This window comes from Rhinopithecus bieti, unplaced genomic scaffold, assembly GCF_001698545.2.
Source record: "Rhinopithecus bieti isolate Rb0 unplaced genomic scaffold, ASM169854v2 scaffold_2574, whole genome shotgun sequence".
Lineage (NCBI taxonomy): Eukaryota > Metazoa > Chordata > Mammalia > Primates > Cercopithecidae > Rhinopithecus > Rhinopithecus bieti.
Window position 1 is genome coordinate 562,552 of NW_016804493.1, and position 24,851 is coordinate 587,402.

The 24,851-nt window shown below is 37.7% G+C and overlaps 1 protein-coding gene across 10 annotated transcripts in view; it reads left to right on the forward strand.

The window, feature by feature from the left end:
* EMSY (EMSY transcriptional repressor, BRCA2 interacting) overlaps positions 1 to 24,851 on the forward strand; it is a 109,407-nt gene that overhangs the window by 10,693 nt on the left and 73,863 nt on the right. For 4 of the 10 annotated variants that reach the window (XM_017868648.1, XM_017868640.1, XM_017868642.1 and 1 more), the window contains exons 5-9: positions 741 to 782; positions 4,135 to 4,310; positions 5,897 to 6,049; positions 9,756 to 10,015; positions 18,497 to 18,773. In XM_017868648.1, the coding sequence (XP_017724137.1) occupies positions 741 to 782; positions 4,135 to 4,310; positions 5,897 to 6,049; positions 9,756 to 10,015; positions 18,497 to 18,773 (908 nt within the window). The remainder of the gene's footprint in view (positions 1 to 740; positions 783 to 4,134; positions 4,311 to 5,896; positions 6,050 to 9,755; positions 10,016 to 18,496; positions 18,774 to 24,851) is intronic. The other 6 variants (XM_017868641.1, XM_017868649.1, XM_017868643.1 and 3 more) reach the window with 3 other exon arrangements.

The following is a 24,851-nucleotide window of genomic DNA, read 5'->3' on the forward strand; positions in this document are numbered from 1 at the left end:
ATTGAGTACGTATGGAGACAGTGCCTCCTAAAGAATACAAAGGAACAGAAATTAGCCTTTAGATGTTTATACAAGGTGATAAAGCATTTCATAAAATATGTTATAGTATAATTCATTTATTTTTTATTTTTATATTTTAATGTTAAATGAAACTAAAGGGAAAAATTCAGTGCATTTCCATAATGTGAGAACTTAAACATTGTATTTAAACCAATTGGCAATATTTGAATTGACCCCCAAGAGCTTCATCTTGTGCTTCACTGTCCGTCATTTTACTTAACATAAAATGGGGTGCTACCTTTTCAATAGCATAGTTTGAAGGTTGAGCTGTTTATTCTGGAATTTTGAGATTCTTCAGTGGTAGGTATGCGCTGTAGAAGTTTAAGAATTTTCCATTAGAGACATTTAGTAATCTAGTTGCTAGGCTAACATGGTTGAAACACTCAAATGTTAATTAATGTGTTCCTTCTTTAATTTGCTCTAAGCTTTTGACTTGGGGTGTTCTAGAAGTAATGGTAACTGAGCCTAGATTCTAATTTGAGAACTGGTAATAGGAAATGTATGTGCTAGAGAATAAAGTAGTAAACCTTAGCTTGCATTCAGAGGCACTTAGAAACAAATCAGTATTGTAGAAGCATTGGAACGGTATTGTGGGGCAACTAGTTGTAAGTTGATGCATCAGTTTCATACTTAAAGGATAACATTTATTTAGTCTCCTTTTCCTTTTTTCCCCTTTAAAGAATGAATTTATCCTTATATTTGGGTGAAAGACCAAGTTACAGGTATGCAAATAGGTTATTATTATTTCAGGCTTTTTCTTGTATTTATTTCCAAATTGAAGCTCTCAATTATTCAGGGGCACATTATTCCATTTATGAATTAACCATGCCCCTTGCTTTCCTTCTCTTCCCCTCCTCCCCCTCCTAATACTGCCCACCCTTTAGCCATTTTGCTGCTTGGGAGTACTTCTAGTCAGAGGGTGGGAAGGGAGAGGAGGTGAAAATTTTAATTAGTCATTTTACCACTTGTTAGTTGTCCTGGAAAAGGTTTGGTGGAAGAATTTACAAGCATTTGCCAAAATATTTTTGGATAATATTTGAGTTTCTTTAATCTGTTTGACCTCTCCCTTTCCCTCCTCTCTCCATTAGCATGGATAATTGAGAGTTGGCTTTTATCTGCCTGTGTTTCCTCTTTTTTCTTTCCTTTATGATTTCTTTAATACATAAATTTCATTTTTTTGGAAAGAGTTTACTTCAGTGTATAATTTTGAGCTTCTTAGGTTTTTCTATATTCTTGTTTTAATATATTATTGTTTTAGTTGGATCAGATGTTTTATTTACTTGTTGAGCTCAAGGGGTCAGTGAGTGGGGATTGATGAGGAAGGAATAGATCTCTCATTCTTTTCGTCTCCTCTGCCCTCTTCCCCTCAGAAGTGGCAACAGAGCCTAGTTCCAAATATTATCTATAGGAGGGCTTCATACTCCAAGCCTACAAAAACAACTAAAGGAATGCATCTGAACTGACTGCATTCTCTTTCTCCTCCCCTCCCTTCCCCCCACTCAAAATAGGAGTTTAGGTCAGAAGGAATGTGGTTGAAAGGTGATGAGAAAGCTGAGAAGATTGAGCACAAAGGAGGGGAAAACAAAAGGAGTGGCATATCTGGGATCAAAGAAAAGCCTTTCTTGTGGCTTGAAATATAACACGTGTTTATTGTTTGGCACCAGGCAACTTATTAAGTAGTTTGATACTCTTAATTCAGTTTTTAATTACATCAGAATGTTACAGTATTAACGCCTTGGATGTCAAGGAGCTTCGGATTTTTTAATTGGACCACTCTTGCCCATGTTGTCTCTAGATTGAGGAGAAAGTGGCTATCTGGAATTTCTGCTCTCTTAATCCTTTCCCCGTCACTCAGACATTCACAGGATACTGCGTCAGTTTCTGTGTGAGGATGAAGATTTCTTACTGGTGCCTTGTACACCAAAGGATATGTGGGCCAAGGTAGTTTCATTAGTATAATCTTAGATTTCTCAGAAAAGGGACTGGAGCAAGGTTTCCCCTGTCATACTTAGTATAAATAGAGAGACATTCTTATACTCACACTAAGGTATCTCAGTGAAGCCCTCCAGGAAGATGTTTAGTCTATAAAATCTAGTTTAGATAACTTGTGTAACTAATGCATATTTACACTTACGTCTTCATTACTAAGCAAATAGGAATTTCTGATCTAATTCTAACATAATACTTAATTTTTCACTCAAAGTTTGAGCATGTTTGCATGAGTAGAAATTTGGAAGATTTATAGATCTTTCTAAAAGTTGCAGTGGTGTCTTTTGCACTGCAGGTTTTGTCTTTTCAGTAGCATGTGTTCATGTGCTTCAAATTATTAATCTTCCATAATTTCTGCCACCACTTAAACAATACACCAGGTAAGTGTAGATGTCACTTAATTTGTGTGGTAAACTCTCACCAAGCAAGCTTATTAGTGATATTCTAATAAATTGATAGCAAAATAAAAGTAAACCAAGAATATGCTGAATAGCTTTTAGAATTTTTTCCTCTAACAATTAGCTTTTGTGTCTCTTTCTTGTTTGTACCATTCTTTGTTTCAAAACTAGCATCAACTTGGGGATTATATAATAACAAATTTGTGAGTGTTACTAAAGTTTTAGGAATTCCCCTTTCTTTTATCTTAGGTAGGACTGTGTTAAACCGTAAGGGAATTTACACATTTTCCACAGTAAGCCAACTGAATTCATCAGCTCTTAGAAATTCCTTTCTGAACTGAACTTAAATCCTTAAATTGTAAAAGTGATTTATTCCATTCAATGAAAGTTGGTAGTAATTCAACAGCAGTATCCAATTGGTATACATCAAAGGCAAAACCCATTTGAAAAATTTTATACTTTCTACTTGTCTGTCAAATAATTTCAGTAGTATGATTATGCTGGTCGAAGGAGACATTTATTAGTTGTGTGACCTTAGGCAAGTTATTTGATGTCTCTGACTCAGTTTCCTAATCTGTAAAATGGAGGTAATAATACTACCAAATTCATAGGATTGAAGAGTTAATACATGTATATGTTTAGAACAATCCTTGACATAAGTGCTTAATGATAACCACTGCCCACTAACAAGGGCTTTTATACTCTTATCTAAATCTGAGAATGCGTGGACATACAGAATCTTAAACTCTAAGTTAGTTTGAAGAACCTATGGTTTCAAATGCAGAAATATTTCTGATTTAGTGAAGAGATTGATTATTTCTGAGTGAATTTTAAACTTCAGCACTAATCATTAGTCAGAGTCTTTCATGGAACCAATTTAAGAGAAATGATACAACTACCTTTTGCTATTCCAACCTCTGGTTGAATTCTTGGGATAAAATTTGTTCAAGGAATTTAGGGTAGATAAACTGAGAGTGGTGTTTGCTTAGAGAGAGAGTTCAATTGTCTTAATTCCTTCTTAGAGTGAAGAGTAGTATAAATACATAAAAATAATGGCGCGTTTCTTCTAGTGTACTTAGATCTAGTCTGTTTTTAACAAGAAGGATAATAATACATTATCAGTGACACATATGGTTATATATACAGTACTCTTCCATTCTTTTCTACTTAGGCTCCCTCGTTTACTGCCTCAGTTTCCCTTGTTTGAAAGCCTTAGAAGCTCTGGCCATGCAGGCAGTTAGATAATTTTCAAAAGGTTCAGTGAATTCCATCCTTAATTAAGGAAAATCTGACTTTTAAAATTATAAGTGCTTATTACTTTCTTGTGTTAATTATAAAATTAAGTTCTAAATATTAGTTGAAATACTAGTTTTCATTAGTGATAGCAGATTTAAGTTAATGAAACCAAAGCCAATATTTATTTAGAAGGCATAGGAAGATTTTTTGTAGTTTCAGTTATGTTCATGATAAGATTCAGATTATAGAATAAACTATGTAAGAACCTAAGTGTGTGACATTCCTTGAATTATAATTATTCATAATTTTGATCTTGCTTGCTTAAAATAAAGCCTCTCCTATTCCCTCAGGGCACTTTTATAATTTAAAAGTTATATATGTTTGAGCATATATGTTTGATTTGTTTTTAGTGATTGAAAACCCTTGTAGCAGCGCTTTCTTTTTTGTTTAGTATGTCTGGACCTAATAGCTCTTCAGAATGGTCCATTGAAGGTCGTCGATTGGTACCACTGATGCCCCGGCTCGTTCCCCAAACCGCCTTTACTGTAACAGCTAATGCTGTTGCTAATGCAGCTATCCAGCACAACGCATCTCTTCCAGTGCCTGCGGAAACAGGAAGCAAGGAAGGTAAGTAGAAAAATATGCCTGTGTTAGAGAGTACTTTTCTTAGAATCTTCAATACAATTTCAAGAAAAGTTGTCTTATTTTTCATCTACTTATATTCAAGTGTTTAAAGGTTATGAAACATAGTAGGAAACTCTAATTCTGAAATTAGACTGCCAGATTTTTAGTCCTAGACAAAATTTAAGTCTCCCTTTTGTTGAAGGTGTGAATTATGTTAATCATCAAAATTGCAGAAACCTTGGAATGGATTTTTGATATCAGTGTGTCTTGTTAAAAATGAGTAGAAGACCTTAATGGATGACATTAGAAAATAAATAAGGTAACAGAAGTCATTTAGCTGCTAAAAAATGATTCTGAACTGATAGCTTTAGAAAATAAAGCTCCGTTTTCATTTTCTGGAATCAATGATATATGCTACTTCTTTGTTCTGGTTAATGAATGTGCTGAATCCATTCCCTGGCAGAAGGGCTTTCTTATCATTATTTATCTAGTAATTGACACATGCTTTAAAAATCCTCCAATTCTCTAGTGACCACCAAGAGTAATATTAAATTTGACAGAGCATATTTGGATTGACTCAAGTAGTTTAGTTTGATGTTGCATGACAATGACCCTAAAAACAATGCATTTGTCAGGTTACTCTGGGGAATTGGAATTGTCTTTGCTTGCCTAGCAATGGCCATGGAACAGAGTAAGGCACTCTTTTTTATGCATGACAGGCTCTGTTTTAGGGTGAGAAAAGGTATATTTGGAGGAAGACAGTGTATAAATTTGGCCTCCATTGAGTTCCTCCATCTACCGACTCTCAGGTAGAGTGGAAAGAATATGGAGTTTCCACTAGTCAAATCCATGTTCGAATCTTAATTTGTCATTTCCTAGCTGTATGACCTCCAGCAAATTTGAGCTTCTGTGAGCCTTGGGTTCCTCATCTTTAAAATGAGAATGTGATATTGTGAGAATTAGTGAAGATGTATGGAAAGGATTTAGTGTGTGGTACTCAATAAATGATGCCTATAACCTATTCTTACTGTTGTTTAGCTGTATCCCTTCATTGAATGATAGGTTGAAATATGATGTTGTCATTATTTTAGTTGAGTTGTTGTGCTGCTTGGATGGCAATGACTAGTGAGTTGATTTATAGAAAAGAATGTTACCTTGATTCTTCCTTAGTGGCCACGTTGGAAATTGCTAAGGTTAGGGAAAAATTATCCACCCATGTCATCGGTGCTGCTATTAGTATTAAAAGGGAATACAAGTAAGTGCCTGTTGTCCAACTCCTGCCATGAGTGAAAATTATTTTCATTTTTCTTAGTATAATTTTAAACTTTATTTCTTTGTAACTGCGTTTTTCTCCATCAGCAATGCCACCTGTTGACAAGCTGTTAAATACTTGGGAAAAATCTATTTAAGTGATAATTTTCAGGAAAGGTTATTAATGCCTTTTAATCTGTGGACCTAATACCTAGTACTGGCCTCTGACTTCTGATCACATGAAAATGTTAAAATTGGCCTGCAATAAAAATAATTTTTTTGTATGCCTGGACAGTTTTGGTGAAAGTTAACAGCAAACTTTTTTATCGTTCCTTCAGTAGTGGTTTGCTATTCCTACACAAGTACCACGTCAACCCCAACCTCTACCCCTGTTCCAAGTGGCAGCATAGCAACGGTTAAGTCTCCAAGACCTGCCAGTCCTGCCTCCAATGTAGTTGTCTTGCCAAGTGGAAGTACTGTTTATGTCAAAAGTAAGTGATATTCTCAGTGTTATCAGGGCCGTCTTGGCTAAATGCTGCTGTCTAGGCTCTGATTAGACCTGCCTTCCTGGATTAAATCATTGGTCCACTAGCTGTTAGTAGGGTTAGTTTTTGAAGATTTTAAATAATTCCTTTCTTTACATATGACTAGGTATATATTGCTTTTTTAATCAGTTCTGGGGTTTGAGAAGTGACTTCATTTTTGTTCCCTGTGGGTAATCTGCCTTTGAACTGTGCTATCCTTAAGAATTCACTTTTTTGATTGTCATGAAATAGAAATGTTGTGAATAGAAACTGAAGGCATGTGCTTATGTGATTTATTCAATATTTCTCCTAGATTATGTATTATCCAACTATTAGATTCAGTGAAACATTTTAGAGAGCCTATCTTTATTTCTAATTGACTGTAATTTTTGAAGTTTCTTTCGTTTGTAGTTTTTAATTCCTTGATTCTACCCTATGAAGCAGTTTGGTGTCGTGCTCGTTTTTTTTTTCATTTTTTGGTTTTTAATTTCGGTTATGACAATGTCGCTTTATATATATATTTTTTAATTTGTAAAGAAAAGGGGCTGGGCACAGTGGCTCACGCCTGTAGTCCTAGCACTTTGGGAGGCCAAGGCGGGCAAATCATCTGAGGTCAGGAGTTCAAGACCAACCTGGCCAACCTGGTGAAACCCTATCTCTACTAAAAATAGAAAAAAAAATAAATAAATAAACATTAGCCAGCCATGGTGACACGTGCCTGTAGTTCCAGCTACTCGGGAGGCTGAGACAGGAAAATTGCTTGAACCTGGGAGGCAGAGGTTGCAGTGAGCTGAGATTGCGCCACTGCACTCCAGCCTGGGCGACAGAGCAAGACTCTGTCTCAAAAAAAAGAAAGAAAAAAAGAAAAGTGGTTGATTTGGCTCACTACTCTGCTGGTTGGAAGGTCCAAGTTTGGGTGAGGATCTTATGCTGCTTCAACTCATGGCAGAAAGTGGAAAGAGAGCAGGTGTATGCAGAGAGATCCCATGGTAGGAGAGGAAGTGAGAGACAGAAACTGAGGAAGCCAGAATCTTTTTAAATTTTTTATTTTTTGCTTTGTTTTCCTGTCAACTGGAGGTCATTAATATTTGATTTTCATTTTCTCAATATAGTTATAAACTTGATTTCTTTGTAACTTAGAGGTAAAGTTTGCTGTTTTAGGCAGGAATTATTCTAGGTCTTTGTTGGCCCTGTTTAAATTAGGAGTTAAAAAATTGAAGAGGTAGGGTTATATTTTATTACTAATTTCGGGAGTCATGCTACATAATTGTTTATGTCTGCTCTGCAGAGATTTCCTATGTTAAGTTGCTATGTTTTATGTTTCTCACTTGATTTTAAAAAGTCTAAAAAAAACAGTTGAGGCTTTAGTTCATAAAGAAAAAATGCAGAATCTAGGACTATAATTAAATTTATATCTGATTTCTGCGGATTTAGCCAAGGTGGTCTTTTAAAATAACTGTAGAGACTTACTTTTTGATCATTTTTAAAGCACTAGGCTGAAGCCGGGCACAGTGGCTCATGCCTGTAATCCCAGCACTTTGGGAGGTTGAGGTGGGTGGATCACTTGAGGTCAGGCATTTGAGACCAACCTGACCAACATGGTGAAACTCTGTCTCTACTAAAAATACAGAAACTAGTCGGGTGTGGTGGCAGGCACCTGTAATCCCAGCTATTTGGGAGGCTGAGGCAGGAGAATCGCTTGAACCTGGGAGGCAGAGGTTGCAGTGAGCTGAGATCGTGCCATTTACTCTAGGCTGCGCAACAGAACGAGCCTCCATCTTAAAAAAATAATAATAAAAGATAAGAAAAGAAAAGAAAATACTAGGCCAGGCATGGTGGCTCATGCCTGTAATCCCAGCACTTTGGGAGGCCAGGGCGAGCGGATCACCTGAGGTCAGGAGTTTGAGACCAGTCTTGCAAACATGGTGAAACCTCATCTCTACTAAAAATATAAAAGAATTAGCCAGGTGTGGTGGCGGGTGCCTGTAATCCCAGCTACTTGGGAGGCTGAGGCTGGAGAATCACTTGAATCTGGGAGATGGAGGTTGTGGTGAGCTGAGATCACATCATTGCACTCCAGGCTGGGCAACAGTGTGAGACTCCATCTCTTAAATAAGTAAATAAGTAAAATACTGAAAGTGCATCTCAAACATGAAGAAACTATTTCACATAATATGTAGTTTTAAGTAACCTGGAAGATGATTGCTTTATGCTCAGAAGTCATACCAACAACGTTAGTTTGGGATATAATCATTTATTTGCCTAACTTTGTATGTGCAAGGCACTATACTGGGGAAACAAACAAATAAGACTTAGTCATTACCCTCTGGGAGCCCCTTACTAATAGGAGATGTGTAGACAATCACATTGCCATCTGGTAAGTGGTACAGCTTAGGAGAGAGGTGGATTAGCTTTGCTTAGAGGAATAAGGGAAAGCTTCACTAAGGAGATGGCTTGTAGGATGATGATTGCAGAATGATGAAGAGGTCATTGATGGTAGGTGGTATTCCCCAAGGAACAATAGTATATGGATACTCAGAGATGGATAGAATGTGATTAAGGTGGCTTTGGGGAATGGTGAGCAGTTCAGAATCCCAAGATTAATAGGGGTACATGGGGTTGGATGTAACAGGTATTGTGTTCTTGGAAAGATATGGAGTCTTGAATGATATGGTAATGATTTTGTGCCTCATCTTGTAGGGAGATAAAAACTACTAAAGGGGCTGGGCGTGGTAGCTCAAGCCTGTAATCCCAGCACTTTGGGAGGCCGAGACGGGCGGATCACGAGGTCAGGAGATTGAGACCATCCTGGCTAACACAGTGAAACCCCGTCTCTACTAAAAAAAAAAATACAAAAAACTAGCTGGGCGAGGTGGCGAGTGCCTGTAATCCCAGCTACTCGGGAGGCTGAGGCAGGAGAATGGCGTAAACCTGGGAGGCGGAGCTTGCAGTGAGCTGAGATCCGGCCACTGCACTCCAGCCTGGTCGACAGAGCGAGACTCCATCTCAAAAAAAAAAAAAAAAAAAACTACTAAAGGATTTTAGGCAGTGCATAGGAATGATTAGATGTGAAATTTTGTAACTAGTAGTAGGATTGAGGGTAGATAGAAGTGGACAGACTGGAAGCATGGACATCTTGTAGGTGATTGTTGCCAAGATACAGGCAGGAGATAAGAAGGCCTGACGTGGCCATAGGTTTAAAGAAAGGAGGGAAGGCCAGGTACAGTGGCTCACGCCTGTAATCTCAGCACTTTGGGAGGCCGAGGAGGGCGGATCACCTGAAGTCAGGAGTTCAAGACCAGCCTGGGCCAACATGGTGAAACCCTGTCTCTACTGAAAATACAAAAATTAGCTGACCATGGTGGCGGGTGCATGTAATCCCAGCTACTTGGAAGGCTGAGACAGGAGATTCGCTTGTACATGGGAAGCAGAGGTTGCAGTGAGCTGAGATCACGCCACTGCACTCTAGCCTGGGCGACAGAGTGAGACTTTGTCTTAAAGGAAAGGAGGGAAGGCATTCAGAGACCACTTTTCTGAGGGAGGATTGATAGAACTTATTGGCTAACGGCTTAAGACAGAGAGAGGTCAAGGACGATATAAAGATTTTAAAAATAAAGTGTAAAATGCAAGATTAGTTTGGTATACATATAGCAGTATTGTCGTTGCCCTTCAGGTGTAAGCTGTTCAGATGAAGATGAAAAACCCAGAAAACGAAGGCGAACAAACTCTTCCAGCTCCTCTCCTGTTGTTCTAAAGGAAGTTCCAAAGGCCGTTGTTCCAGTCTCAAAGACGATCACTGTGCCTGTGAGTGGTAGTCCCAAGATGAGCAACATCATGCAGAGCATTGCCAACTCCTTACCACCCCACATGTCTCCTGTGAAAATAACCTTCACTAAACCGTCAACACAGACAACAAACACAACAACACAGAAGGTATGTAGTGGAGGGAGTCTCTGCCTGCCAATTGTTTCTTTCAGATAGTATGATTCAGATTTAATAAACATGCACTGAGTGCTTACTATGTGCTTGGCATTATGCTGGGGATGTTCACATCTTTTACTTTGTTTAATTCTCCAGATAAGGCTTTGGGATAGGTATTATTATTTCACTTTTGCAGATGAGGCTTTGCGATGTTAAATGACTTGCCTAATATGACACAGCTAGCCGATCTCTTCTAAGAATTGTGCTCTGTTTTATCATTGTAATCCTATTTGGAAAAAAATTTAAATAGAAAAACAATTTTAACCTTTATTTGTATGACCTTCCCTGTAGGAACTCAGATTTTAATTTGCCAAAATAGTAAAGTTGTCAGGTGTTTCATAGAAGAAAGGAAGGATATAATTAAGTGAATAACTTTTGTTATCTTCTTTTTAAATTCTTTGTATGCTATTATTAATTCATTCTTAAACTCTTATCTAAATATGTTGAAGTCATTAGTATTTTGTCAGTTTCATGTTATTAGACCCCTCTGTCTTCCCACACTGATCTGGATGGACCATAATGGCTCTCTAGGCTTGTTGCACACCTATATTTCTGGGATCTCTCCTTAACCATCATTCTGATCTTCTTTATTAGTTTCTTTGCTCATTTTGCTAGAGCATATCCTCCAGTAGCTACCTGGTGTATGGGTGGATGGAAAGTAAATTTTTGGGGGCCTTGCATGGTAGACTGCAAATTTCTTTATTCTACCTTCCCACTTTTTTTATGGTTTAACTAGGAAAAGTATTCTAGGTTGTAGGTCATTTTCCCTGTCAATTTTTGAAGGTATTGTTGCTCTGTTGGCTTCCAGCTTCCATTATTGATTTTGGGAAGTCCAGTGCCATTCTAATTTCAGATCCTGTTTTTCTCTTTACAAACTTTCAATAACTTTCGGAATTCTGAAATTTCAAGGTAAAGTTCCTTGGTGTGGGTCTTTATTTCATCCATTAGGTTGTATACTCAGTGGGCCCTTTTATTCTGAATATTTATGTCTTTCAATTCTGATACATTTCTTGAGTTATTTATTTGGTTTGTCTCTTTTTTCTCTTTTTGGATCACCTGTTACTTGCCTATTGAACTGACTGGATTGATCCATTTATCTTTCTCATTGCCATTTTCCATTTGTTTGCATTGTTTTCCTACTCTCATACAATGGTTAAAAGCCTATATTTTGGAATTGAACTTCCTGGATTCAGATCCCAGCTTTTGCCACTTACTAGCTATTGGACTGTAGGAAAACCAAACTCTCTACCTGAGTTTTCTCATCTATAAAACAGAGAAAACAATGTATTTATTTTATAGGACTTTTGGGTGTAAATACATGAAATAATATATGAAAAATTGTTAGAGCCTTGCACATAGTAAATGCTCAGTATTTTATTTTCTTTATCATTTAATTTTATTTTCACTACATTTATATAATTTTCATTTTGCTCTCATACTTTAAATTTCTAGTAACTCTTTTCTCTGAAAGTTCCTTTAGAAAAAAAAGCATCCCGCTCTTTCATAGAAGCATTGTCTTTTCTTACCTAATGAGATTCATGACAATTTTTTAAATGTTTTCTTCTTTCATGTTCTCTCTGTAAGTTCCTTTTATCTATTTGTTTTGATCTCTTTTATTTAGTTTTCTTAAGTGTCTGGCTGTCTGCTTACAAATGAAAATAGGCACTAAAAAGGTGACAGAAAGCTCTGTGTGTATGGGTGGGACATGCTGACTGGTGACTTTCATCATAAATTGACCCAACTGGACTATTTTGTTCAGGAACATCCACTACCCCTTTACCTCCACCATTTGTCACTGTCTTTAGGGCTTTTGTTTGGACTGGTAGATTGCTCAGAAATATCCCAGTTTCCTACCTTGAGTAATATAAGCCTGGGTGGCAGTGTTTTGTTTCGGGGTTAAATGGAGGGAAAGGGCTGGGTGGGCTCACCATTCATGATATATATACTTCACTTAGCTCCTCTGTTTTTAGCATGGTACCTGGCCTCTCAGCTGTGCCTGATGTCATTAGATTTCTTTGTCAATTTCCCTCATGACACTAAATTCTTAGCCTTCCTTAGGATGGGAGAGAATAACTAGGGATCTAAATGGTTCTTAAATAGATTTTCAACTAATTTTCCTCTCTTTAGTTGCACGTTTATCCCCACTTCAGAAGTATCTGGTGTTCTCAATTCCTGAGTCTTTCTGGGGCTCACAAATGCAGGTTGCCTTATTTTTTGTTATTGTTTACTGCGTTAGGTTTTTACTTTCTTGGATATGCTTAATCCATTCCTATTTGTCTGTTTTTCAGTTTCCAAACTATATAGCTGTTGTCTCCTTTTCGTTTTGACCTTACAGGTTTATGTGCCTTTTCCCTTTTTAAAAAACAATCCCTTCTTGCTATTTTAGAGGGATTTTGGGGAAGAAGTTTAGGTAAATTGTGTGGTCTTTCAACCTTTGAATCTTTATTCCTGTGATAACTTCCCCTTAAAGAACCTCCTCAAGTTTCCTGCAAAGATGTCATTATATAATATATTAAAAATTATCATTATTTTCTTGGTAACTAGAAATGATAATGAGCTGATCTGTGGGATGTAATTCTATTTTCAGTCTGAAGATGAGGGATTATGGTATTAGAATCAAACAAAAATGTTTAGAGTCAGGAGTCCTGGGTTGGAACCCTAGCTCTTCTAGTATGACCTAAATAAATTAGTCTTTCTGAATCTGTTCACTCATTTATGAGATGAGAATGATGTCATCTTAGGACGTTATTGCAAGGATTAAATGAGATTGGATATTTAAAGAGCAATATAAGGTATGTATTCAACAATTGTTGGTTCCTTCCCTTGCAGGTATTTTATGTAATATAGAGGTTTGTTTATTTACACTGTTGATTAATAGCTGTTCCAAATAAATGAATTCATCACTTCATTGAAGCATATCCCTTCATATATAGAAATTAACTATTTTTGATGACTTCTTAAGTTTTATACTGAAGATAATTTTTACATTTTTATTTGATGACTCCAAGACAATCTTTCTGAATGTCACTTTTTATATGCTATTATAGTTATTGCTTTCTAAGCTGGCCCTGTATTAGGTGGCATCATTCTGCTCTACCCTGAATTTTTAAGTCTGCTTACTTAAATGTTTTTACTGCCTTTGTTGCTGGATCTTATTTTCTCAGTAATTCTTCTCTCTTCCCTGCTTCTTGTCTACCCTTTTAATTTGGTATTTAAGAAATAGTAAAGCAAAGCAATAGCTAAAAGACTACCTACCTTCCATCCATATCCTTCTATTCCCATGCTCTGTTTTATTGTTATTCATTATACTTATAACTAGTTGATATTATATTGCAAAGTTGTTTATCTTCTATTTCTCCCAGGGACTATAAGCTGCTAAGGGTAGAGACTTTGTCTTATTCTTCAATGTATTTCCTAGTATTTAGAATAGTACCTGGCACATAGTAAGTGCTAATTAATGTTTGTTGAATGAGTAAATTAATTAATGAACGAATAGATGTATCTGGTTCCAATACTGGCTTAGCTACCGCCCTTGAGCCTGTTTCTTTATAAAATAAAGATGATCATAGGCCAGGTGTGGTGGCTCACACCTGTAATCCCAGCACTTTGGGAGGCCGAGGCAGGCGGATCACCTGAGGGTGGGAGTTCGAGACCAGCCTGATCAACATGGAGAAACTCCATTCCTACTAAAAATACAAAATTAGCTGGGCATGGGGGCGCATGCCTGTAATCCCAGCTACTCGGGAGGCTGAGGCAGGAGAATTGCTTGAACCCGGGAGACAGAGGTTGCAGTAAGCCGAGATCATGTCATCGCACTCCAGCCTGGGAAACAGGAGTGAAACTCCATCTCAAAAAAAAGAAAATAAAAAAAGAAAATACTTAACATAGTACATACAGTGAGTGTGCAGTAAATGTCACCTAATACTATTAACTTTTCAGTCTTCTTTGGTAGACTAAGCTAAAAATACATGTAGTAGATGAGGGCTCAGTGAAGTTTGTGAACTTTTTTTAAGTTCATTGACTTTACCATATATTTATTGTTATTTTTTTTCTTCTGAATTTTCAATTGAGAATGGATAGTTGAGGTTTTCAGACTTGTGATATTTATAAGAGAGCATATTTATCTCCCAAGTTATATATGAGCCGTACCATGAGAGTTCAGGTTCAGAACCTTAGATTTGTCTTACTGTGGTTAAAAAAACAAATGTTTAAAACAAATTAAATTAAAAATAAGACTCATTCATTCCACAAATATTTATTGAGCACCTACTATGTTCCAGATGTAAAACTGTACTCTTTTACTTCATGTGTACTCAATGCCATTACTTTTATCATTTTATGGACAAGCCGATATGGGTAGGACTAATAAATGTTCTTGGAGTTTTATGTTTTCCTCTTGCTTGGGTAATTGGATTTTTCTGAAATCTATCCAAGGCTGTCGCCATTATTGCATTCACCTTGGATTTGTCACAAATCCTGTATAAGGCAACTTAGGAATTATTGTAGGTGAAGTGATTTTTATGTTAAGTATAATTATTTATGAATTTGTGGACTTTATTCAAATTCAAATAGGTAATATATTTTCAGGGTAGACACATTTCCACCTGTGTTAATGTGGTGCCTTCATTTTAAATATAACATTGATGCAGCACTTATATATCAAAGCAGCAGAATTTAGCTTTATGCCTTCATGTGCTTGATTGATATTTTTCATTTTGTCCTTAGGGTGCAAGTCCCAGCACTCTTAAGGAGTTTTTGTGAGTGCTAGAAGGTCAGTAATTTGAATTATGGCCTGAATAAACACTGTTTGGTTCACTTGGTTTTAAACCCCTATACTTCCCCGTTGTAATGAGTAACTTTAAAGTGCAAGTAGGTTTCCTCCAAGGTGGATCTCTAATGAAGGATAACTTCTTTTCAGATCAGAAATCATCTTGCAGACTGAAATCTCAAAATAGATTTTATCATTTGTATCTGTAATCTAAAATATGCTCTTAAAGACTCTAGATTCATTTTGCTGACGTTTTGTCTTAATGTTAAAGCCTACCTGTATACTCTAATTCTGAAATTGCAAATATTTGGTACAAGTGTGAATGCTTCCCTTGCCCTTGCCCATGACAGACATTGCTAATTAACTGTGGCATACTTTCCTGCTAAGCGTTGGTGAATTCTTATCTGTGCCTCAGAGTCCTTATAAGCATTGTGCTCCAGGAGGCTACTACAATTAGTTCAGAACTGGCAAAAGTGAACCCTAATTGCCATTGCTACTCTAATGGTTTGGGTGTGGCAGCAGCTGTGAATTCTTTGGATTCTCAGAGGTATCAGAATTTGGGGAAAAAATAAGAAAAGTTTTAAGTGAAACAAAGTATATTGAAATACATTTTCAGATTGATTTGATGTATAATGCCTTTACTGATATCCTTTTCACATTTATTAAGTAGTAGTAATAAGCTACTAAGTACCATTTGTTGACTGCCAAATATTGACCACCTGCTATGTGCCTAGCACTATGTCAGATGCTTAACATCATTATATCTTTTAATCCTTGTAATGACTTTGCAAGGTAGGTATTATTATCCCCATTTTATAGATGAAAATCAGAGTGCAGAGATTCCAACATGTCCAGGGGCCTGCCATTTTTAAGTGGCAGAGGCAGGATCTAAGTTCAGGTTCATTTGACTCCTAAACTTGTGGTCTTTTTACCATATTGGTCTATTTCTCAGTTGGTATCATGGTTGATTGTTGTTTTCTAATAATGCTATATAGGTGTTTGCTGATCAAGTCTATCTATAAATATGCTGGTTGACTCTATACAGGTGTTTGCTGATCTTATGTATCTTTCTTGATGCCTCAAATAATTAACTAACAAACTCCTTAAAGTAATGGACAAGTACTTATATCTTGTAATTCTCTGTAACACTGGATAAGTACTTATATTTTGTAATTCTCTGTAACACCCAAAGTGTATAATAATAATGTTATGGTCAGAGCTTCTTTGAGATGTAGGTCCTGAGTACAGACATATTTAGTAAATTTTGACTGACTAACTTCCGGCCTTCTTTAGAAGTGATATAAAAATGCAAAAGAATTTTCCCTTAAATTCTTTAGATTTTCAAAACAGTTTTCTTTTCTAGGTAGGTACAAATAATGTCATTTAAAGAGGAAGTAGATAATCTGCTCTGTTTTGGGTTTTACTCTACCACCCCAGAATAAAAATGTGATACTACAGACTTCTAAATAATTTTTGTGTTCTCATTTGTAAAATGGGGATAATAATAGTACATGTGTCATAGAATTGTTGGGAGATTTAAATCAGCTGATACATATTAGCCCTAGGGGCTATTCTTGATTCTGTTCTCTTCCTTAACACTGCCATTTCCATTCATCAACAAATCCTATTCTCTCTACTTTTCAAAATAATCTGACTCTGATCTCTTCTCCTTATTTCTACTACTAACAGTCCAGTGCAAGCAGCCTCTATCATTTTTTGCTTGGTCTGATGCAATAGTTTAACTGGTCTCACTGTTTCCCCTCTTGCCTCTTATCATGTAGCAGCTAGAGTGATCTTTTAAAACATACGTCAAATTTTGTTTTCCTTCCTACTTAAAATCTTCTGTGACTTTCTATTATACTTAGTATAAAAATCTAAATTCTGCATTTAATGTAGCCTCTGCTTGCTTTTCCAATTCCTCTTTGCCCTATGTGCTTTTTGCTACACTGCCTTCCTTTCTGTTTTTAAATTTATCAAGCTACTTCTGACATTAGGTCCTTTCCTTCATACTATTCTCTCTGTCTGGAATGATTTGTCACTAAATCATCTACAGTTTTCCAGTTATACTGGCAAAACCTTGACATCTCTTTCCTGCCTCTCTTTTTCTCCATTCTTCATTTCAACATACAAGCAAATCCTCTTGGCTTTACCTTTGCAGTGTATTCAGAATCTGTTCACTTTTTACCTCCTTCCGCCACAGATACTTTGGTCACCATCATCCCTGCCTGGTTTGTTACAGGAGCTTCTTAATTTGTCTCCCTTCATTGCCGTACTGTGCTTTTTACCTAACAGGTAATGATTTTTAAAAAAATGGACTTTATTTTTTAAAACAGTTGTAGATTTACAGAAAAATTGAGAAGATAGTACAGAGAGTTCTCATATATTCCGCACCTAGTTTTCTTGTTCTCTTTGTTTCGTTTTGTTTTTTACCCACTTCCTGAGAAGTCCCCTTTATTCTGAACATTTTACATTGGTGTGATACATTGTTATAGCTAATGAACAGTATTAATGCATTGATGTTAAAATTAAGTCCATGGTTTATTCATATTTCCTTGTTTTTTACCTATTGTCTTTTTCTGTTCTAGGATACCATATTATATTTAGTTGTCGTTTCTCCTTAGGCTCCTCTTGATTCCTCTTTACTGTGAAAGTTTCTCAGACTTTCCTTTTTATTGATGACCTTGACAGTTTTGAGGAGTACTGGTCAAGTATCTTGTAGATACTCCAACTATTAGAATTTGTCTAATGTTCTTCTCATGATTAGACTATGATTATGGGCTTTTGGACAGTAGACCTCAGAAAGAAAGTACCTTTTTCATCACATCACATAAAGGGTATAATACTGTCAACATGCTCTTAAATGGTTTAGTCCTCCATTACTTCTCTGCAGTTGTCTACTACTACTTTGTACCCTATACATTTGTATCCTGTTCACTAGATCTTTGAAGTTTCTTGAACATACCAAGCTTGCTTCTGCTTTTGGGCCATTGTATTTGCTGCTCCCTGTGCCGATGGATGGTCTTCTGGGTAGCACCATGGTTCATATCCCTACTTCCTTCTGGTTTCTGCTCATATGTCACCTTACTGAGAGGTCTTTATTGAATACATTATTTAAAAAAATCATACAGTGCTCCCATCATTCTTTATTCTCCTACCATACTTTTTTGTCTCTTCCGTTTGTCTCTACGTGACATATACTTAGTTTTCTGTTTATTTCTCTCCCACTACTAAAATGTAAGCTACTTGAAGGTATGAACTTTGTTTCTTTTGTTCATTCTTCTATTCTCCAGCGTCTAGGACCACGCCTGGCACATAGTAGGCGCTCAATAAATATTTATAAATGAATGAATGTTTAAATTACTTTCTAGAAAGAGTGTGCCAGTTTAAACTCCTTAAGTAGTATGCTGAATTGTCTACTTTGCTGTATCTTACACAGCATTGATGTTATCTTTTAAAATATTTGATTTGTAAAATTGTTGCTTTTAAGTACATTTTGATTGTTACTAGTAAAGGAAATTTTAATATATTTTAGTTGTATATTCTTCTCTGTTGAATTGCTTCTTCATTTTCATAAGCTATTTTTGAATTGTATGTAGCTAACTGTGAGTGTAGATACATTCGTAGTATAGTAGGTACATAAAAATAACTTATTTTTTATTCCTTAGGTTATTATAGTCACCACATCACCAAGCTCAACCTTCGTGCCCAACATTCTCTCCAAATCCCATAACTATGCAGCAGTCACTAAGCTTGTACCAACGTCAGTCATTGCTTCTACAACCCAGAAGCCTCCAGTTGTTATAACTGCTTCACAGTCCTCTCTGGTCAGTAATAGCAGCAGTGGCAGCAGCAGTTCTACACCATCACCTATTCCTAATACAGTTGCAGTAACAGCTGTGGTGTCCTCTACACCATCTGTGGTCATGTCAACAGTAGCACAAGGTGAGTGCTGTTTCACAATTCTGTCACAGTTGCTATATGGAATTTTGAAGAAAACTGAGATCCAGCCACTGCACACTTTCCTTTATTATTATTGCTTACCCTAAGGTACAATTCATATGGGAAAAGCAGGATACATGCCTGATTATTTCTCTTTATTTGTATGTTTTCAGATGAATTGGTTCATCGGCCAATAAGATTTTAACTCCCCACATTATTAAGATTTTTGGTGTCTATCAATACATTGCAGATCTTCCTTCTGGTGCTCACCTTGTTCCATCCTTTGCAGTGGGAGCCTCTTTAAGTTGGTTTCTAAATTCTTTTGACACAACTCCATTAGTCTTTAATAGTGTCCTTGTTTCATGGTATGTTGAGATGTTCCAGGTTCATCTTGTACATTTTCTCCCCTAGACTTGAAATTAGACATTTTTTCAGGGAGTCCTGGTTTCTTAGTGAAAAATGGTGTTTAGATACCACAATCTGGGCATTGTGGGGGTGTTCATTACTACTGCATTGGTCATTGTTTCTGCATTTTATTGGTGGACAGAGCTAGAGTTCTTTTTTGTTTGAGAGGAAATATATCATCAGTTCATGCTGATATTACTAATTCCAATTTATAATTATGGGTTTTAACTTTTTCTATTTGTATGTTTGTATCTTTTTTCTTCTGATGATATAGGAAGAATCTTTAGGAACTAGAAAATCCTGATTTCTAATGATTAATAAAATTATACCTTTAATGTATAATACATAATAGTTTCAGAATAATAGAACCAATATGATTATTGAACATAAATTTTTATTGTAGTTATTTCATTTTAAGGGTATTGTAAGGATATACAGTCAAATTACTGTATTTAAAAGTCACTTGAAATAATTCTTTTCTCTGTAGTCAAGCATTATAGTTTAATTTGTTTCTGGGTTTTTTTTTTTTTAGATTGTCATTTTGAAAATTTTCACAAAATTTTATTTATAGTTATATGACATATTTATGTAGTTCCAAAATCAAATCCACAAAATCAGGTATGTTCTGAGAAGTCTGTTTATCTGTGACTTCTTCCAACAGTTATTCTGTCCCCATGAGCCACCCGCTTCAGCCTCCCAAAGTGCTGGAATTATAGGCGTGAGCCACCGCACCTGGCTGTGAATAATAATTTTTACATATTTGGAATTAAAAGTTCATATTCTATTTGGTAGCATGCTTTCATCATATATCGTTGCTTCATTAACATTATTCTATTTCTCTATAAATATCCTAATTATTTTCAGGGCTGTTTAATATTTTTATTATTGCATAATTTATTAAATTTATTATATAATACATAATAATTTATTAAATTATTCCCTTATTGTTGGGTATCTAGTGTGTTTCCAGGATTTGATATTCTAGATTTAACTATAGTTAACATCCTTGTGAATTTAGTTGAGCCTTCGCTTTTCTTAGAACCAGCACTCAGGAAGGAGCAGGATTACCAAATAGAAGAACTGGAATTTTTTTGTAGAGTTTACTAAATGCTGTATTTTATCCCCATGAACTATACCCTTTCAGAATATTTCATTAGTATCTGGCCACTATTAAGTCCTTATTCTTCTTGTTTAAAAAAAAATAGGGCGGAGGGAATAATTTTGGCGATTAAAAAAAATTGAGTAGCATACTGCTTAATCAGTACAGTTGCATCATCCTGAATCTGAAAATCTGAAATCTGAAATGCTCTAAAATCTGAAGCTTTCTGAGTGCCAACTGATGCCACAAGTGGACAATTCCACACCTGACTTCATGTGGTAAATTGCAATCAAAACACAGGTGCACACCACACAGTTTATTCAGTATTCCCAAGGGAAAAAAGACTCCTTCTGCCTTCTGTAGCAGTAATATATCTTTTCCTTGCACACCCAAATTCCCCTGACACAAGCACTCCCACAGCGGGTAATAAAATGGCGTGTATGCAGGCTAGATGTGCCAATAACAGGTTCCCCGCAATGCTCCACATGGGGCCAAGACCTATGTGCATCACTTACCATGGTTTTTTTGCTTATTTTCTGTTCTGTGGTGTAAAGATGTTGAAAATGTCAAAAAGGCCTGCAGATACCTCTGAGGAGTAATAGTGACAAGGAAACGAGGAAGCACTTAAGTTTATCTATAGCACAGAAAGACAAGCTGTTGGAGAAACTGGACAGTGGTGTTAAGTGTGCAGTGTGTTGCAGAAGAGTATGGTGTTGGAATGACTACCATATGTGACCTGAAAAAACAAAAGGATAAGCTATTGAAATTCTGTGCTGAAATGATGAACAGAAGTTAATGAAAAATAGAAATACGCTGCATAAAGCTAAAAATGAAGATCTCGATCACGTATTGAAAGAGTGGATCCATCAGCATTGTAGTGAACTTATGTCACTTAATGGTAATACTGATCATGAAATAAGCAGAGATCTATCATGATTAACTAAAAATTGAAGGAAGCTGTGAATATTCAACAGGCCAGTTGCAGAAATTTAAGAAGAGATGCGGCATTACAGTTTTAAAACTTTGTGGTGATAAAGCATTTTTTGATAACAAAGCAGCAAGAAGTTCATTGACAAGTTTGCCATAGTCACCGCTGATTACTATCTTATGCCAGAACAAGTCAATAATGCTGATGAAACATCACTGTTTTGGTGTTAATGCCCCAGAAAGATACTGACTACAGCTGATGAGACAACCAATACAGGTATTAAGGATGCCAAGGACAGAATAACTGGGATGGGATGTGGTAATGTAGGAGGCACTCATAAATGCTGTGATGGGCAAAAGCTTGCATTCTTGCTGTTTTTAAGGAGTGAATTTCTTACCAGTCTGTTATTATGGTAACAAAAAAGCATGTATTACTGGGGATATCTTTTCTGATTGGTTTCCAAACATCTTGTACCAGCAGCTTGTGTTCATTGCAGGGCAGCTGGACTGTGCAACAATGGCAAGATTTTATTTCTTGATGACTGTTCTCATCTTCCAGTTGAAATTCTCCTCAAAAATAATGTTTATGCCATGTACTTTCCCCCAGTGTGACTTTATTAATTCAGCCATGCAGCCAAGGTAGCCTTAGACCAATGAAGAGTTACATAAAAATGCTTTCCTGGGGCAGTGGTGGCAAGATAGCTGAATAGGAACAGCTGTGGTCTGCAGCTCCCAGCGAGATCAACACAGAAGGCAGATGATTTCTGCATTTCCAACTGAGGTACCTGGCTCATCTCATTGGGATTGGAAAGACAGTGGATGCACCCCATGGAGGGTTAGCCAAAGCAAAGTGAGGTGTTACCTCACCCAGGAAGCGCAAGGGGTTGGGGAACTCCCTCGTCTAGCCAAGGGAAGTCGTGAGGGACCCTGCTGTGAGGGATGGTGCATTCAGGCCCACATACTATGCTTTTCCCGTGGTCTTTGCAACCCACAGACCAGGAGATTCCTTCGGGTGCCTACACCACCCAGGGCCCTGGGTTTCAAGCACAAAACTGGGCAGCTGTTTGGGCAGACAGCAAGCTAGCTTTAGGAGTTTTTCTTTGTTTGTTTTTTGTTTTTTGGACGGAGTCTTGCTCTGTTGCCCAGACTGGTGTGCAATGGTGCCATCTCAGCTCACTGCAAGCTCCGCCTCCCAGGTTCATGCCATTCTCCTCCCTCAGCCTCTGGAGTAGCTGGGACTACAGGCACCTGCCACCATGCCCGGCTAATTTTTTGTATTTTTAGTAGACATGGGGTTTCATCATGCTAGCCAGGATGGTCTCGATCTCCTGACCTTGTGATCCACCCACCTCGGCCTCCCAAAGTGCTGGGATTACAGGTGTGAGTCACCACACCCAGCCAGGAGTTTTGTTTTGTTTTGTTTTTCATACCTCAGTGGCACCTGGAACACCAGCGAGACAGAACCCTTCACTCCCCTGGAAAGGGGGCTGAAGCCAGGGAGCCGAGTGGGCTAGCTCAGCGGATCCCAATCCCATGGAACCCAGCAAGCTAAGATCCACTGGCTTGAAATTCTCGCTGCCAGCACAGCAGTCTGAAGTCAACCTGGGTCGCTGGAGCTTGGTGAGGGGAGGGGTGGCCACCATTACTTAGGCTTGAGTAGGTGGTTTTTCCCCTCAGAGTGTAAAGAAAGCCACAGGGAAGTTCGAACTGGGCGGAGCCCACTGCAGCTCGTCAAAGCCGCTGTAGCCAGACTGCCTGTCTAGATTCCTCCTCTGTGGGCAGGGCATCTCTGAAAGAAAGGCAGCAGCCCCAGTCAGGGGCTTATAGGTAAAACTCCCATCCCCCTGGAACAGAGCACCTGGGGGAAGGGGCCGCTGTGGGCGCAGCTTCAGCAGACTTAAACGTTCCTGCTTACCAGGTCTGAAGAGAGCAGCAGATCTCCCAGCAGAACACTCGAGCTCTGCTAAGGGACAGACTGCCTCCTCAAGTGGGTCCCTGACCTCCGTGCCTCCTAACTGGGAGAAACCTCGCAGCAGGGGTTGATAGACACCTCATATAGGAGAGCTCTGGCTGGCATCTGGCAGGTGCCCCTCTGGGACAAAGCCTCCAGGGGAAGGAACAGGCAGCGATCTTTGCTATTCTGCAGCCTCCGCTGGTGATACCCAGGCAAACAGGGTCTGGAGTGTACCTCCAGCAAACTCCAGCAGACCTGCAGCAGAGGGGTCTGGGTGTTAGCAGAAAAACTAACAAACAGAAAGGAATAGCATCAATATCAACAAAAAGGACGTCCACACAGAAACCCCATCTAAAGGTCACCAACATCAAAGACCAAAGGTAGATAAATCCATGAAGATGAGGAAAAACCAGCACAGAAAGGCTGAAAATTCCAAAAACCAGAACGCCTCTTTTCCTCCAAAGGATCACAACTCCTCACCAGCAAAGGAACAAAACTGGACGGAGAATGAGTTTGACGAATTGACAGAAGTAGGCTTCAGAAGGTGGGTATTAACAAACCTCTCTGAGCTAAAGGAGCATGTTCTAACCCAATGCGAGGAAGCTAAGAACCGTGAAAAAATGTTAGGGGAATTTCTAATTAGAATAATCAGTTTAGAGAAAAACATAAATGACCTGATGGAGCTGAAAAACACAGCACGAGAACTTTGTGAAGCATACACAAGTATCAATAGCCGAATCAATCAACCAGGAGAAAGGATATCAGAGATTGAAGATCAACTTAATGAAATGAAGCGTGAAGACAAGATTAGAGAAAAAAGATGAATGAACAAAGCCTCCAAGAAATATGGGACTATGTGAAAAGACCAGACCTACATTTGATTGGTGTACCTGAAAGTGACGGGGAGAATGGAACCAAGTTGGAGAACACTTGAAGAGTATCATCCAGGAGAACTTCCCCAACCTAGCAAGACAGGCCAACATTCAAATTCAGGAAATACAGAGAACACCACAAAGATACTCCTCGAGAAGAGCAACCCCAAGACACATAATCGTCAGATTTACCAAGGTTGAAATGAAGGAAAAAATGTTAAGGGCAGTCAGAGCGAAAGGTAGGGTTACCCACAAAGGGAAGCCCATCAGACAAACAGCGGATCTCTCTGCAGAAACCTTACAAGCCAGAAGAGAGTGGGGGCCAAAATTTAACATTCTTAAAAGAATTTTCAACCCAGAATTTCATATCCAGCTAGACTAAGCTTCATTAGCGAAGGAGAAATAAAATCCTTCACAGACAAGCAAATGCTGAGAGATTTTGTCACTGCCAGGCCTGCCTTACAAGAACTCCTGAAGGAAGCACCAAATATGGAAGGAAAAACCAGTACCAGCCACTGGAAAAACATACCAAATTGTAAAGACCATTGACACTATGAAGAAACTGTATCAACTAACGGACAAAATAACCACCTGGCATCATAATGACAGGATCAGATTCACACATAACAATATTAACCTTAAATGTAAACAGGCTAAATGCCCCAAGTGAAAAACATAGACTAGTAAATTGGATAAAGAGTCAAGACTGATCAGTGTGCTGTATTCAGGAGACCCATCCCATGTGAAGGATGCACACAGGCTCAAAATAAAGGGATGAAGGAATAGTTACCAAACAAATGGAAAGCAAAAAAAAAAAAAAAAAA